This window comes from Mycosarcoma maydis, chromosome 14 (genome assembly GCF_000328475.2).
Source record: "Mycosarcoma maydis chromosome 14, whole genome shotgun sequence".
Classification (NCBI taxonomy): domain Eukaryota; kingdom Fungi; phylum Basidiomycota; class Ustilaginomycetes; order Ustilaginales; genus Mycosarcoma; species Mycosarcoma maydis.
Genome location: NC_026491.1, coordinates 284,263 through 298,984, shown reverse-complemented (window position 1 = coordinate 298,984; position 14,722 = coordinate 284,263). Strand labels below are relative to the sequence as shown.

The 14,722-nt window shown below is 56.0% G+C and overlaps 4 protein-coding genes across 4 annotated transcripts; all 4 read left to right on the top strand.

Annotated features, from left to right (window-relative positions):
* Nucleotides 1-2,567: 2,567 nt before the first annotated feature.
* UMAG_04391 (uncharacterized protein) lies at nucleotides 2,568-5,240 on the top strand (the record flags this gene model as incomplete). The annotated part of the gene is made up of 1 exon (XM_011392789.1): nucleotides 2,568-5,240. One exon carries the CDS (start codon nucleotides 2,568-2,570, stop codon nucleotides 5,238-5,240), a length of 2,673 nt encoding a protein of 890 aa, XP_011391091.1.
* An 824-nt stretch (nucleotides 5,241-6,064) lies between these two features.
* Nucleotides 6,065-7,237, top strand: UMAG_04390 (uncharacterized protein; the record flags this gene model as incomplete). The annotated part of the gene is made up of 1 exon (XM_011392788.1): nucleotides 6,065-7,237. The coding sequence occupies one exon, from the start codon at nucleotides 6,065-6,067 to the stop codon at nucleotides 7,235-7,237; it is 1,173 nt and encodes a 390-aa protein (XP_011391090.1).
* A 763-nt stretch (nucleotides 7,238-8,000) lies between these two features.
* On the top strand, nucleotides 8,001-11,657 carry UMAG_04389 (putative cohesin subunit protein; the record flags this gene model as incomplete). Its single annotated transcript, XM_011392787.1, has 1 exon — nucleotides 8,001-11,657. The coding sequence occupies one exon, from the start codon at nucleotides 8,001-8,003 to the stop codon at nucleotides 11,655-11,657; it is 3,657 nt and encodes a 1,218-aa protein (XP_011391089.1).
* Nucleotides 11,658-12,102: 445 nt separating this feature from the next.
* UMAG_04388 (uncharacterized protein) lies at nucleotides 12,103-13,398 on the top strand (the record flags this gene model as incomplete). Its single annotated transcript, XM_011392786.1, has 1 exon — nucleotides 12,103-13,398. One exon carries the CDS (start codon nucleotides 12,103-12,105, stop codon nucleotides 13,396-13,398), a length of 1,296 nt encoding a protein of 431 aa, XP_011391088.1.
* Between the last annotated feature and the right edge of the window lie 1,324 nt (nucleotides 13,399-14,722).

Sequence of the window (14,722 nt, the reverse complement as noted above, 5' to 3'; positions counted from 1 at the left end):
CGGTAGCAGCGGTGGATGCGGACGCGGCCGCGTTTGGGGAGACGGCGGCGGACCCATGAGCGCCAAGCTGGGTGGGAAGCATGGTGTGTGAGCCCCACTAGCTCACGCGACAAGAAGAGGGGGAGAAGCCATCCATGAAAGTGCTATTAGGCCGAGCGCGGCGCCAGGGGGGGGGGGGCAGCATGCATGAGGCGAGGTTGTGTAGGGTGTATGCGGCCCAGAGAGCGATGATGATATGTCAAGTTGATGAGAGCGACTGTGGTGACCTAGATGGTCGGTATTGAATTTGGAGTGGCGCTTGCTAGAGCGGCGCTAGACCAAGAGCAAGCGAGATGAAAAGCGAATGGCCGAGTTCGATGATGCTGCAAATGAATGTAGGGAGTTAGCTGTCGGCGGATGCGAAAGTGGGTGGTTGGTTGGGTGGACAATATGAAAAGCTCTCGAGAGACGGACGAGGTGGTGGGTGTGGAGGAGGACGAGAAAGAGATTGGACACCAAAGAAGCTCGTCGTTGGCGATGTGTATCGTGGAGGGCAACTAGGGATTGGCCAGGATTGGATGAGTTGGAGCGGTCAAGAGGGACGTTGATTGCGACCGTATGGCAGAAGGAGAGATGATGATGATAGGGCGTACCAACGTGAAAGGGAAGCTGACAAGATGTTGCGACTAGTTAGCTGCAATCGACAGCGCAAGCTGCCTTCAAGAGATTCACGATGGACAGACACAGCGTGAAGCAGTGCGTGCGTTGTTGTGGGTGGACGCAGCTGCAAATTGGAATAGAGTCGTGAGTGCCGCAATCGTGAATCGTGAATCACGCACAAATCGTGAATGTTGATCAGCCTGATCCTGATACGATGCGGGTCCAACAGCTCACCTCGTTTCTGTGACAGGGCGTCATAACTCTGACTCGCAGCTCGTGACGGATACAAGGCAACGCTCGAGTGTACAGTATAGTCTTACTCACGACTCACGCTGTATCAAAGACCCTCACTTCGTGCTTGTGCCTGCCAGCAATAATCGTGAATTACTCACGACTGTGCACGGGTTGTACCTTGTACGTTTTACGTTGTACCTTGTGCTTTGTGCTTTGTGCAACGTTGCAACGATCGGAGATGTTTACAGATTGAAACACGCCAGATTCAATCGTAATAATGTCACTTTTGTATTCTTGAAATTCGTCCCAACTCGTGTGCAACCACAAACGCCACGCCGCGCAACGCCACGCCACGCCGCCTTCGGCAATTGAATCAACACGGCGGCGTCAAAGCCGGAAAATCGCATCACAAAGCAAAGTGCCAAGTCGTGAGTCTGTGAATCCAAGACCGGACAGCTAGCTAGTCACGAGTCGGCTCGCCATGGCTGTTCTCACACCTGCATTCAGGTCTGGGAGGTGTAATCAAGCTGGCGCTCGCTTGAGCTGGTTGGGTTGTCGACATGATCGTCGTTGCACAAGATCGTCGTTTGTTGCAACCCAGAATCATGAATCACGACTCGTGACTGGCCAAAGGCATATCATACACACCATTCACGTTGGCCGTCCGTACACGGTAGCAGTTGTCAGTCGTGAGTCGTACAGTTATCCGTCACGTCGTGTTGGTTGGTTTTGTTTAAGAATAGGAACCCGGATCGTTATCTGTTCTACACCATACCCCGATCGGCCGATTTAGATGGACACTCATGCTTTGACCTGGAATTTCACGAATAATAAAGTTTATCACGAATCGGAGAAAGGGGTTCACGTAGAACAACACAGACCAATCGTGAATCACTGCAAAGCAGTCACACGTCTCAGTCACGAGTCAGTCACGAGTTGCGAGTGCGAAGGAGGAATCACGAATCGTGCGTATATAATCACGAATCACGAATCGTGAATAATTGTTGGTTTGTTAGTATTCATCTCTCTTCGCCTTGTGTTGTCGCAGCCCAGTCACGAGTCGTGATCACGATTCACGATTGCAGCCAGCCAGCCAGCCAGCCAGCCAGCCAGTCGTGAGTCCGTCACGAGTCAGTCAGCTGGTGAGCCATAGCCAAATCAAGTCGAGCGAATAATCACGAATCGTGCAGTGAATCACGAATCTGCCTGCGATCGATGATGCACTTTCGCACAAGTCACACACAGCAATTGAATCACAAATGCGAACTCGCTCTTTTCCTCCTCTCTCTCTCTCTCTCTCTCTCTCTTCTCGCTCACGGCAGCTGTCTCGACTCACGCTGGCTCATCTCCATCATCTCGTTCTCTCTCTTTCTCTCTTCTTCTCTCTCTCTCCCTCGCTTGCTGAGCCTCTTGCGCCCCTTGATCACGCTCGACTTTTGGCGTTCTTCGTCTTGCCTTGCGCATTCACCATCCGTTTCCGACCCGTTTCGTCTATCTTGGTCATCCAATCCCGTGCATCGTCGTACTAGCTTCTCATCCGTCTGTTCGTTCTTGCAGCTCCTCTTTCGTGCATCTCTCTCTCATCGCTTTCGCACACGCTCTTGTCCTTTGATACGCCAACGCCCCACTCCACAATCCGCATAGGTAGCCCTCTCATTCACCCTTGGCGCACGTCACCACATCTTTCGCCCACCATGCAGTCGTTGATGGGCGGAACACCGATGGCCAATGCGCCATCCAACCTTGGCATCTCGGCCGCTCCTTCCGCCCCTTCCACCACCGCGCTCGCAAACGGTTTCAAGCCCGCTAACTCGCCCGTCTACTCGAACGCAGAGGCAGCAGCAAATGCGCAGGGCCTCGTCTATCCCTCGCTCCATCTCCATCCACTCAACGACACCTTTGCCCCCAAGCAGATCAGTCTGGCGCCGCCCGGTCCCAACAATCGCATCAAGATCGGCCGTCAGACCAACGCAAAAACGGTACCCAACCCCACCAACGGCTACTTTGACAGCAAAGTACTCTCGCGTATGCATGCCGAGGTCTGGAGCCAGAACGGCAAAGTCTACATCAAAGACGTAAAATCCTCCAACGGCACCTTTATCAACGGCGAACGTCTCTCCCCCGAGGCGCAGGAGTCCGATGTTTTTGAGCTCCACAACGAGGACATGGTCGAGTTCGGTATCGACATTGTCGGCGACGACAACAAGACCATCATCCACCACAAGGTCGCCTGCCGCGTCTACCTCGTCCTCACCGCAGAAGATGCACTCAGCCTCCGACACGACTTTGCCAGCTTGTATCGAGGTGGCATGCATGGCGGACCACTCGGAAGCAACGGCGTCGGTCCCGGCGCCGAAGGTGGCCTCCGCAGAACAAAGGCCGGTTTCAGCTTTGATCATGTTCTCAGCAAGCTGCAGAGCGAGCTGCAGAGGAGCAAAGATACCTGGAACGACCTTGGCAGCCTCACCACCACCATGCACGATATTCACGAGACCCTCGGTGGCAGCGCACCGCCTCTTTCCTCGGCACCCTATCCCCACCTCGTCCCCGCCCCTCCCGGCTCGCTCAATGCACAAGCGCTACAGCAACACCAACTCCAACACCAGCAGCAGCAAGAGCAGCAAGAGCAGCAACGTGCAAAAGACGCAGAGACACAAGCCACCACCGACGCTCACTCGGCTACCATCTCAGCCCTCCAGACACAGCTCTCAGAGACTCAGTCCTCCCTGGCAGCGCATGTCGAAAAGATCCGCAGTCTCGAATCCATCCTCTTGGAGCACGACTCGATCAAACGCGAAGTCAGCACGATCAAGCTGCAGATGGAACAAGCAAAACGCGAGTTGGACGCCGTCGCCTCTGCCTCTTCCTCTTCCTCTTCCTCTTCCTCCTTGCCTCCCGCGCACGCCATCAATGGCTTTGGCACCATCCGAGGTGCAAACCACCTCTTGCACTCGTTCCAACATGACGACTGGGACGATGGCGCCAGCACTGCCAGCGTAGAAACCGTCACCCAGAACAAGGACGACGACCACGACCACGACCACGACGACGACCACGTCGGTCCTCGCGCACCCCCCGACATGCCACCTCAGCTTGCATCAGACCAAGCGGAACATGATACACACGCCACAGCGGCCTCAACTTTAAGCGCCCAAGACGCAGCCAGCTCAGCTTCGAGTGCTTCCGATGCACCCTCGTCAGCTCTGACGCACCACAACCTCTCCAAGCAGTCCGATGAGCGCGATCTCGAGCTGCGTGCGCAAAACGAGGCACTCTCAGCACGACTTGAACAGCTAGCTACCCAGCTCGAGCAGGCTTTGGCGCTCAGCCGTGGACTGCAGGACCAGCATGCGCAGGTCACCGACACGGTAAAGACGCTCGAGCAACGCGTGCATATCCTCGAGAAGGAGGTCGAACAGAACGCCGCAGCACCGCCTTCTACATTGGCATCCCAACAGTCCACTGCCGAGCTGCTCAACGGTATCGAGGGACGCTGGACCGAATTTCGGACCGAGTTTGAAGAGAGCTGGCGCAAGGAGCGCAAAGGCTTGCAGACAGAGCGTGACGAGTTACGTCAGGTGGTGCGAGCCTGGGATGAAGCCAATCGTCGCATGGAAGAAGAGTTGAACGGCGACGATGACGGTGCTGAGGCGGACGAGCAAGAGCAAGACAGCACCGCCAGCGGCGTTACAGCAGCAGCAGCAGCAGCGCCAGCAGCGCCAGCATCGCCAGCATCGCCCGACTTTGAGTCCTCGTCCTCGCAGCCACAAGATGCGTCGACTGCAGACGGTGCAATGAGAGCTTCGTCCTCGTCTTCGCTCAGTCTCAACGGACCCAACAGCAACAGCAGCCGTTCAAAGCGAGGCAATGGCCGTCGCAGCAAACGGCACGTCAACAGTGCGCTTCGCTCCCTGCTCTACGGCAGCGCCACGGCGGGCTTGATGCTTGAACGCGAAAGCCGAGACTCGGATGACTACGAGCGTTGGAACCACGCATCGCGCTCAAGGTTGCCTCACCGCAGCCCCGACGACGACGCCTTATCTACCAGTCAGTCTGTCCGAAGCATAGCCGACTCGACCTCAACACGTCCATCCGATTCCACCGAAATCACCACGCCCGATCTAGCGACCGACGTGGCCGCAAACGATGCGTCCGCTCTAGACTCGCATCCGATCAAGCACGATCAGCACCATCCTCACTCACGTCACGCTCGAGATGGCGGTGCAGACAGCCGCAACGCTCAGGAACGCGCCATTGGCCCACAGACGCTCGCCGCCGCCGGGGTCGTGTTTGTTGGCCTCACCGCTTGGATCTTGGCGGGCAAAGATCTTGCTCGATTCAACATGACGCTTACAGGCAAACCATGATGCAAAACATCCATCATCCTTTTGCCCGTCAACTGTCATCTTGATTTTGTCCGGATTCTTTGTCCTTCGCATGCCCCCTTACTGCCTCTACACATTCCTTTGATGCATCGTGGCTGTTCTTGTGGTCTGCCTTGTTTTGTAGTAACACATATTCCGGTTCATGCCCCCTCACGACGATACCAAGTACGATCACATTTCGTTTCTTTCTCTTCTTCTTTTCCCGGTCTTGATTGACAAGGCTACAACGTGGTTGAATTTGCCAGATCGGCTAGCTCTCTATGTCCGGTTGTGTGGTCTGGCTCGTGTACGATTCCGCTTCCATAGCAAGGTCCGAAAAGAAGAAGGCGTAGCGTCAAGCACCCAAGCTCAAGGCACGAGGGATTCACAGATTCACCAACGAGCCAGAAAAGCTCATATTCGTGATTCCAAAGGTGAGTCATGTTAGATCGACACCTAGCTGATCCTCATACAGCTCAACTCGCGCACGACGCGCTTTGGCCAGTATTCACGATTCATGATTCACTATTTCAGCCAAAAGCGCTGAGGCGATCATCGATCGAAGAATCGTGAATGCTCTTTTGCTGGGATATTCGTTCCGAGCTGGAAGATCAACTGGACCATGGCTCTGTGCATATCGTCATGACCACCACCACGTTGGGACTAGGCAGCGTCGTTTCTGTTGCCGTCTTTTATCGCGTCAGCATCCATCTTGGTATTCACTTTCAGGGCTAAGCTGTACACTTCCGACTCGGCGCGCCCTGCAACTGGCTCGGCATCCCATCCAAACGTGGATCGTACGCAAAGAGCACTGCAGAACAGAAATCATGGACGTACCTATGCACGATGCGAGCCGTAGAGGCGGACGCAGGAACGCGCCTGCCAATGCTCGTGCTGCACGTCGTAGCGATCCGTATGCGCGCGACTCGAGGGCTCGCGTCGGTGCGGCTGCTCGTGAAGAATACGCCGTACAACCTGTTCAGTCTCCAGCCAGCATGTCGAGCACAGCTCCAGAGCTGAGCATTCGCGGAACCAGTGGGCCCACGTGGATCGTCATTTCGAATCTCGCTGCAGGCACGTCGACCGAAGATGTTCGTCTCACGTTCGGCATGTTCGGCCGTGTCGAAGAGGTGAGGTTGCGCCCGCCGCCTTCTGCAACCCACCCCACAGTCGCTTTTGAAGTCGCCTTCGACAGGCGAGAGGATGCCGAGAGTGCGGCAGCAAAGTTCAACGGAGCTCTTGCCGACGGAAGGATTCTGTCAGTGACCATCCGCAGACCCGACGTACCACGCGAACCTTACAGCCAGTTCGGTCGCGCTCCCGCCCAAGCTGTTGAGCAGCGGCCTCGTCGCAAGGCGGATCACTTGATCCCTGCTCCTGCTGCGCTGCCATACACGCCTAGCCCGGCAGCTGCTGTGACTGCCGCTATCCCTACCGGCCCTGCTAGTATGCGCTCGCGCGCAAACACCGCTAGGCTCGTCGAACCTCGCGCCAAACAGTCAAACGGTGCAGCGAGCGCCCACAAGAAAGCAGATGCGGGCGGCAAAGCCACTGCTGTCGCAGCGAGCAACGTTCCTGGCAAGAACAAGAGCGCTAAAGCGACCAACGCTGCTGCCGACTCTGCGACTGGCAAGAAAGCCACCGCGATGGCCGCAACCAAGCCGCAGTCTCTAGCTCAGCGAATCCCCGAACCGCTCGTCAACCGTCTGTTGACGCCCGAACAAGCGAAAAAGCTACGTGAAGAGGAAGCCAAGAAGAAGGCGCGGGACGAGGCTCGCGCCAAGGCGATTGCAGCGACGGGCAAGCATACGGTGTTGGGCAAACGTCTCGGTGGTCTGCCGTTGGCGCAGAGGTTAGTGCGGCAGGCGGGGACTCCTCAGTCAGACCAGAGCGCCATCCAAGCCGCTGCCGACAAGAAGAAGCGCAAGAGGGAATTGGCCAAGGCCAAGAAGGCCAGAAAGGCAGCTGCACAGCCTAGCGGAATGGACCTCGACGGATAAGAATCATCCCCTTACTGGCGCATCACCAATACGCATTTCTTGCATCCACCGCTCGGTGCTCGACAAAGCCCGAATGTTCTGTCTGTGCACTCTCTAGATGCTACTGCACTGATCCGGCTTGTCTGGCGTCCCTGACTGCAAATTGTATTACAAGCACCGCCTCGAGATGAGCTCGACGGGGCCTCGATATGAGTCACGAGTCACGAGTGTTGGAGCCATTCACGATTCGTGATTCGTGTTTCGTGTTTGCTGGCTTCGTGAGAGGTTACGAGTCTTTGAGTCACGAGTGTCAAAGCTAGCGAGCTTGTATATGAATCACGAATTTCGAGGGGTTGAGTGTTAAACCGCAGATGCACGAGGAAGGATAGAATCGTGAATTCGTAATTCGTAATTGACACGCACGACGTACGCGCGCGTCGCGTTTCCACTTTACGCCTCTCTTTTGGACTGCTGATGTGTTGCCGGTTTGGGTTGTCGCTTTGGGCTCGCTCGCTCTGCTGAGATGCGTGCGTTTGATTGACGATTGACGATTCGTGTTGCTCTTTTTGGCTCTTTCGAGGCTAGGTGAATGACGAATGCAGCTCGACTGCGCTTTCTCAACTTGTTCCATCATCATCCTCTGCTCAACGTTTTGACACAGTCAACACATCAGCGTGGTAGTCTCGAGCCTACTACTTGCATCCTTGCTTGATTTGACGCGGTCATGGTCGTCCCTCGGTCATAGATCTTCCATAATCCACAAGATCCTTTTCGATCGCCCAGCATGTACATCAAGACCCTCACCATCCAGGGCTTCAAGTCGTATCGAGACCAGACCGCCGTAGAGCCGTTTTCTCCGCATCACAATGTGGTCGTCGGTCGAAATGGTTCGGGCAAGTCCAACTTCTTCTCGGCCATCCGATTCGTGCTTTCTGACGCCTACACCTCCATGTCGCGTGAGGAAAGGCAGTCGCTCCTCCATGACAGCTCGAGCTCTACCTCGGCTACGCTTTCTGCTTTCGTAGAAATCGTGTTTGACAATAGTGACAACCGCTTCCCCACCAACGGTACCGAAGTCATCCTCCGAAGAACCATCGGTCTCAAAAAGGACGAGTATAGCATCGACCGCAAGTCCGCCTCGAAAGCCGATGTGGCCAACCTGCTCGAGTCCGCCGGCTTCTCTCGCAGCAACCCGTACTACATTGTTCCTCAGGGCAGGATCACCCACCTCACTAATGCAAAGGATCACGAGCGTCTCGGTCTGCTCAAAGAAGTGGCCGGTACGCGTGTCTACGAACAGCGCCGAGCCGAGTCGCTCAAGATCATGGAAGATACGAGTGCAAAGCGATCCAAGATCGATGATCTGCTCAAATACATCGAAAGCCGTCTGCGCGAACTCGACGACGAAAAGGAGGAGCTTCGCGAATACTACGAAAAGGACCGCGAGCGCAGATGTATCGAGTACAGCTTGCACCAGCGCGAGCTTGCCGAGTGTGCCGAGCTGCTTGAAAAGCTCGAAGAGGAGCGTAGACGCGACGTCGACGCTTCCAACCTCCGACGAAGCGAGTTCAACGAGCGCGAAAAGCTGCTCGCGCGCCTTGAAGCAGAACTCGCCGAAACCGGTCAGACTATCGAGCAGCGCACGCTTGAAAAAAATCAGCTCGAGCACGAGAGGCGTGATGTTGCCAAGCATCTTGCGCAGATCGAGTCGCTCGTCGAAGAACTCGAAGAGGTCGGCGAAAAGCGTGCCGATCGACGCGGCGCACTCGAGACCGAACTCGCGCGTATCCGTGTCGAGATCCAGCAGAAGCAAGCGCAGCTCGAGCAGCTTCGACCTCACCTCGATGCGCTCCACGCGCAAGCCGAGCAGCTGCGTACCGCCCTCGAAGAGACAAAGGCACGAGTCTCGGCACTGTACTCCAAGCAAGGTCGTTCGGCTCAGTTCCGCAACCAGCAGGATCGTGACGAATACCTGCGATCCAAGATCGGCAGTCTCGACCAATTCCTGCGCTCACAGCAGATGCGCATGGACGAGACCGGTCGCGAACGTGCAAGCATCATAGAGCAGAGGAACGCGACGCTTCGCAAGATCCAAGAGACCGAGGAAAGCCTCGAAAGCCGAAAGGACACAGTTCAGCAGTTGGCCAACGAATACGCCGCCAAGCGAGACCGCCGTGACGAGCTTTCGGAAATACGCAAGGACCTGTGGAAGGAGGAAGAGTCGCTCCGATCTTCGCTCGCATTCGCCGGTACCGAGCTTTCCAACGCACAGCGCAAACTGGTAGGCATGATGGACAAGGCTACCGTTCAGGGTTTGCTCTCTGTAGAAAAGACGGCCGAACAGCTCGGATTGAAGGACAACGTCAAGGGTCCCATCTACCAGCTGTTTTCGGTGGACGACACGTACAAAACACCCGTCGAGGTGGTCGCTGGTGCTTCGCTCTTCCACGTGGTTGTCGACACGGATGAAACTGCAAGCAGACTGCTCGAAGTCATGAACCGCGAAAAGAGTGGTCGCGTCACCTTTATGCCTCTGAACCGATTACGTCCCAAGGAGATCGACTTTGCCACGACGCAAGATGCGGTTCCGATTGTCAAGAAGCTTCGGTTCGACAAGGCACTGACGCCCGCATTCCAGCAGATTTTCGGACGCAGCATTGTCTGCCAGAACCTCGAGATCGCCGCGGCGTACGTGCGCAGTCACGGTGTGAATGCGGTCACACTGGATGGTGACAAGGTTGAGCGCAAGGGAGCGCTTTCCGGTGGTTACCAGGACCCAAGACGAAGTCGACTGGATGCGGTTATGGATGTACGCAAGTGGAAGACGCAGAGCGAGGCGGACACGGCCAAGCAGGATGAGGTTCGACGGCGATTGACCGAGATCGAGCAGGAGATCACGAGCCTGATGGGCGAAATGTACACGTTGCAGCATCGACGCGACGAAGCGCGAAACTCGCGTGGTCCGCTCACGGACCAGCTGCAGCGTGCACGTGTCGAGGCGGAAGACCTCGCGCAGCGCCTGCACAGCATCGAACGTCGCGAAGCCGACCAGAGTCTCGAGCTGAAAGCAGCACAGACGGAGCGAGCCGGATTGCAAGAGGAGCTGAGCACGCCTATGTCACAAGGTCTCACCACGCAAGAAGCTGCTCAGCTCGAAACACTGCATTCGCGTCAAGACCTGCAGAAGCGTGAGCTAGCAGACAAGTCTAACGCGTTGTCCGAGCTCGAGAATCAACGCTCGATGCTCGAGATTGATCTGGACGAGAACCTGCGTCGACGACAGGAAGAGATTGGAATGCAGCTCGAGGCGCTCGGCGAGTCTCTAGGTGGCGACGATGCGGCTACTGCATCAGGTACCCAGGATGTTTCGGCTCGCAAGCGCGAGATCGAGGCGCTCCGACGTCGCATCGCTGAGCGCGAAAAACGCATCAAAGCGATCGAAACTGAACTCGATCATCTCTCGCAATCGATCCAAGACACACAGGCCAAGTACGAAAAGACCAAAGCGGACCAGGCGGAAGATGCGCGAAGCATCGCTCGTCAACAGAAGAACGTAGAGCGATACCTGTCGAAACGCTCTCGTCTGTTGGAACAGCGCGATCGGTGCAATCAAGATATTCGCGATCTCGGCGTCCTACCGGAAGAAGCGTTTGAAAAGTACATCAACACGAATGCGGACAAACTGCTCAAGAACCTGCACAAGGTCAACGAGAGGCTGAAAAAGTATTCGCACGTCAACAAGAAGGCGGTGGAGCAGTACAACTCGTTTACCAAGCAGCGCGATCAGCTGTTGGAGCGCAGGGGCGAGCTCGAGCAGAGCGCCGAGAGCATCCAGGAGTTGATCGATGTGTTGGACCAGAGGAAGGACGAGGCGATCGAGCGCACGTTCAAGCAGGTGAGCAAGTACTTTGAAGAGGTGTTTGAAAAGCTCGTCCCTGCCGGACGCGGACGCTTGATCATGCAGCGACGAGCCGACATCGCTGGCGGCGGCAGTGGCGGGGGCGGCGGTGTCGCCGACGAGTCCGAGGACGATGGCGCACCAGTAGAGTCGTATACGGGCGTCTCGATCAAGGTGAGCTTCAACTCGAAGCTCGACGAAGGACTGCGTATTCAACAGCTGTCCGGCGGACAGAAATCGCTCGTCGCTTTGGCTACTGTATTTGCCATTCAAAAATGCGATCCTGCACCGTTCTACTTGTTCGACGAGATCGACGCGAATCTCGATGCACTTTACCGGACCGCAGTGGCCAACATGATCAAGGAGCTCGCTGAGAACGCGCAGTTTATCACAACTACGTTCAGACCCGAGATGGTGACAGTGGCCAAGAAGCACTACGGTGTGCTGTTCGATGCTAACAAGGTCAGCAGTATCAGGAGTATTAGTAGGGACGAGGCGCATGAGTTTGTCGAGGCGGCGGCTACTACTGAGCCTGCTCGTTGACACGGCCTTTCTTGTCGTTTCGCCAGCTGTACTCGCACGACTCGTGACGGTAGATGACTTCTCAAGGACAATCAATCGTGATTGTCGAAATTGTGAATAGCAGTGTGGCAACCAGAAAGAACCGTTGGGCGAGCTGAGAGATGTTTTGAGGGAATCAGGGCATGTCAAACGCACGAGCCAGCGCTAACTGATTGCGCGGATTGGACCCTTGAAGAACGAACAGGCACGGCGCACGGCGGAACGGGTGTGAAATCACGAATCACGAATCACGAATCACGAATCACGACTCGTGAGTCACGAATATTGGCGCACTAGGTGGAAGCATGAGATGCGCGATTCACATCGTACTCGTGACTGCGCAGCGTGCAGGGTTTGTGCATGACACGATCACGTCGACGTTGAGCTGACGTTGGCGTCGCTGAATGCGCAGGGATTTCGAGACTGGATGGCTGACGCTAAGGCAAACGGTGTGGCCGAGGATATGCGTACGAGGGTGCGATGGATCGAAGTGGTTGTGAACCCGACGTCTGGGAGCGCGCTTGGGCAGGAGTTAGCGGAGAAACACGTCGAGCCTCTTTTGCGGTCTGCTGGGTGTAGAGTTCGGGTGCGCACGACGCAGAGCGCGACGGACGGTGTACGTATCGGTGGCGAGATAGCGCGCGACTGGCTGTGCTGCAACGACGAGCGTGCACTGGATATCGTCTCGATCGGCGGTGATGGGACGACGCACGAGCTGCTAAATGGGCTCTACCTCTCTGGCTTTTGCTCGGACCAAGGCGCGATCGCACTCGACGTTCGCTTGGCTCTTGTCCCGGCAGGCACCGCCAACGCACTCTTCTCGGCACTCTATCCGCATGACTGGACGCAAGACGTACAAGAACAGGTAGCTTCGGTACGGCGCGTTGGCGAGCTTGCAACATGCGTGATCGGCACGATGCTGAACAGCGTTGGCTCGCTCGCTTCGGCACTCGACAAGCACGAAACAGGCAAGCTATCACCGTTACCTCTGATGCTGAATAGTCTGGATGTGGGGACGCAGAAGAGGTTGATCAGTCACCTTGTCACGTCGCATGCGCTGCATGCTGCGATCCTGCATGATGCGGATACGCGCGAGATGCGCGACAAGTACGTGGGCATCGACCGATTCAAAGCCGCTGCACAGATCAACGCTACACGCTGGACACACGGTACGCTCACGCTGGAAGGTCCAGTCGGACGCTATTCTCCCGAGACGGCAGCGTTCGAGCCGGTGAGCCAAGAGCCAAGCGTGGTGATCAACGGACCGTTTTTGTATCTCAATGCGATGGTGACGGACCGGCTGGAATCGTCGTTCGTCCCAGCCCCGCTTTCGTGTGCGGCACAATTGCCGCGCGATGCGATCGACCTCGTAGTCATCCGTCCACGCCGCGATGCATCGCTTCCGCAAGACGACGTGCAAGCAGCGCGCGAATTCGCGACCACGAGACTCGCCGAAATCACATCCGCCATGTACAGCGCCGGCTCGCACATCCACATGACCTACTCCAACGCCAACGCCACCGAACCTGTGGTAGAGTACCTGCGCTGCTCCCGATACACTTTCACTCCACAACACGCTGGCAAAGACTGGCTCGTGTGCACGGATGGCTTGATCTCACATGCCAAATCCACCACCGTGTCCAGATGGCCAGATACACCCCACCAAACCGCGCACGCTGACCGCGTCGGCAGACACCTGGCTCCTCCAATGGTCTGGCGCTGAGCGTTCATGATTTTCCACGACACAGCTCGCTTTCGTATGCCCCTATAGCACCTACGTTGAATCACAAGCCTCTTCTCGTCTCTTCTCTGTACTCTTGAGTGTTTCTGTGCATCCCAAAGCTCAGTCGCACTCAGTGCTGCTTGGGTGCACGCTCCACACGATGCAGTTGGCGCTCGACTGTGCTTGCGCCCTGCCACAGTTTTGGCGTCAGGCTCACGTCAGGGTAAGGGCTTGTGACTGTCATCCTAGGCTAGGTCTTACGCCACGCCACAACACGTTTGTACCTGACACGCGTCAGCGCTGAAGACCAGGCTGATCCAAGAGCGCTAACGACGTGGCTAGAAGCGAGGCTCAGTGTAGCAAGTTCAAGGTGCGAGAAGCTCCGGTTGAGAGCCGCGGAGTCTTGACACGGACCACACCGCTGGCCAAGGCTTGTTGATCATACGATCAGAATCGCGAATCACCAATCGTGAATAGCTGCGAGCAGTCACGAGTGTTACATTGAATAGCTTGCAATCGGCGATGTTGGCAAGAGGCTGCATCAGGCGTCAACGTTGGCACGCAATCACGAATGCGTGCACAAAACGTCGTGTGGTGATTGCATGGACTCACGACTCACGACTCACGACTCGGGAGCAGTCACATCGGTAGATCGGGAGATGGGAGGATCCATCTGCACAGCCAATCACGAATTTTGAAGAGCGTGGCGTCTAAGTGTCATGTGTCTCTGAAGCGCTCCGAGCTGAGCGTTGACGCTTGAATGCGGCAGTGAACTGAATTCGTGCTTCTCGATTGAGAGCAGCTGGTCGTGTGAGTGACTTTGGCCTTTGTGTGTGTGTGTGTGTGGTCCTCACGATTTTTTTTTTGATTTATTTTTGAATCGTGAATCGTGAATCAGGAATGGCGCTTGTGCTTGGAGGCAGCTGCGCACTGCTACGTGGCCGAATCGTGAATCACGAATGCAACACGGAATCAAGCAGAGTTACAGCTAAATTCAGCTCCGACTCGGTCATTTCGCAGCACAAATGACGGGCATGTGGAACGCGTTTTGGCTGGCGACGACATTCACGATTCGTGATTCACGGTTCGTGATTGACTGACAACTGATTCACAAATTCGTGGTTCGCAATGGGCAAGTGAGTCGTGAGTTGCACGCGCTCGCCGCGTCTCGTGCGACTTGAGTTGAAGCGTGGAGCGAGCACAGTCCAGCACATCACCTTGAACGCGGGACCATCATTCCAAAAAAAGCTGGCCGCAGTCACAGTCACAGTCACGAATGTAATCAGGTTTGTTTCTACACCATCATCAACCATCGCTGATCCGT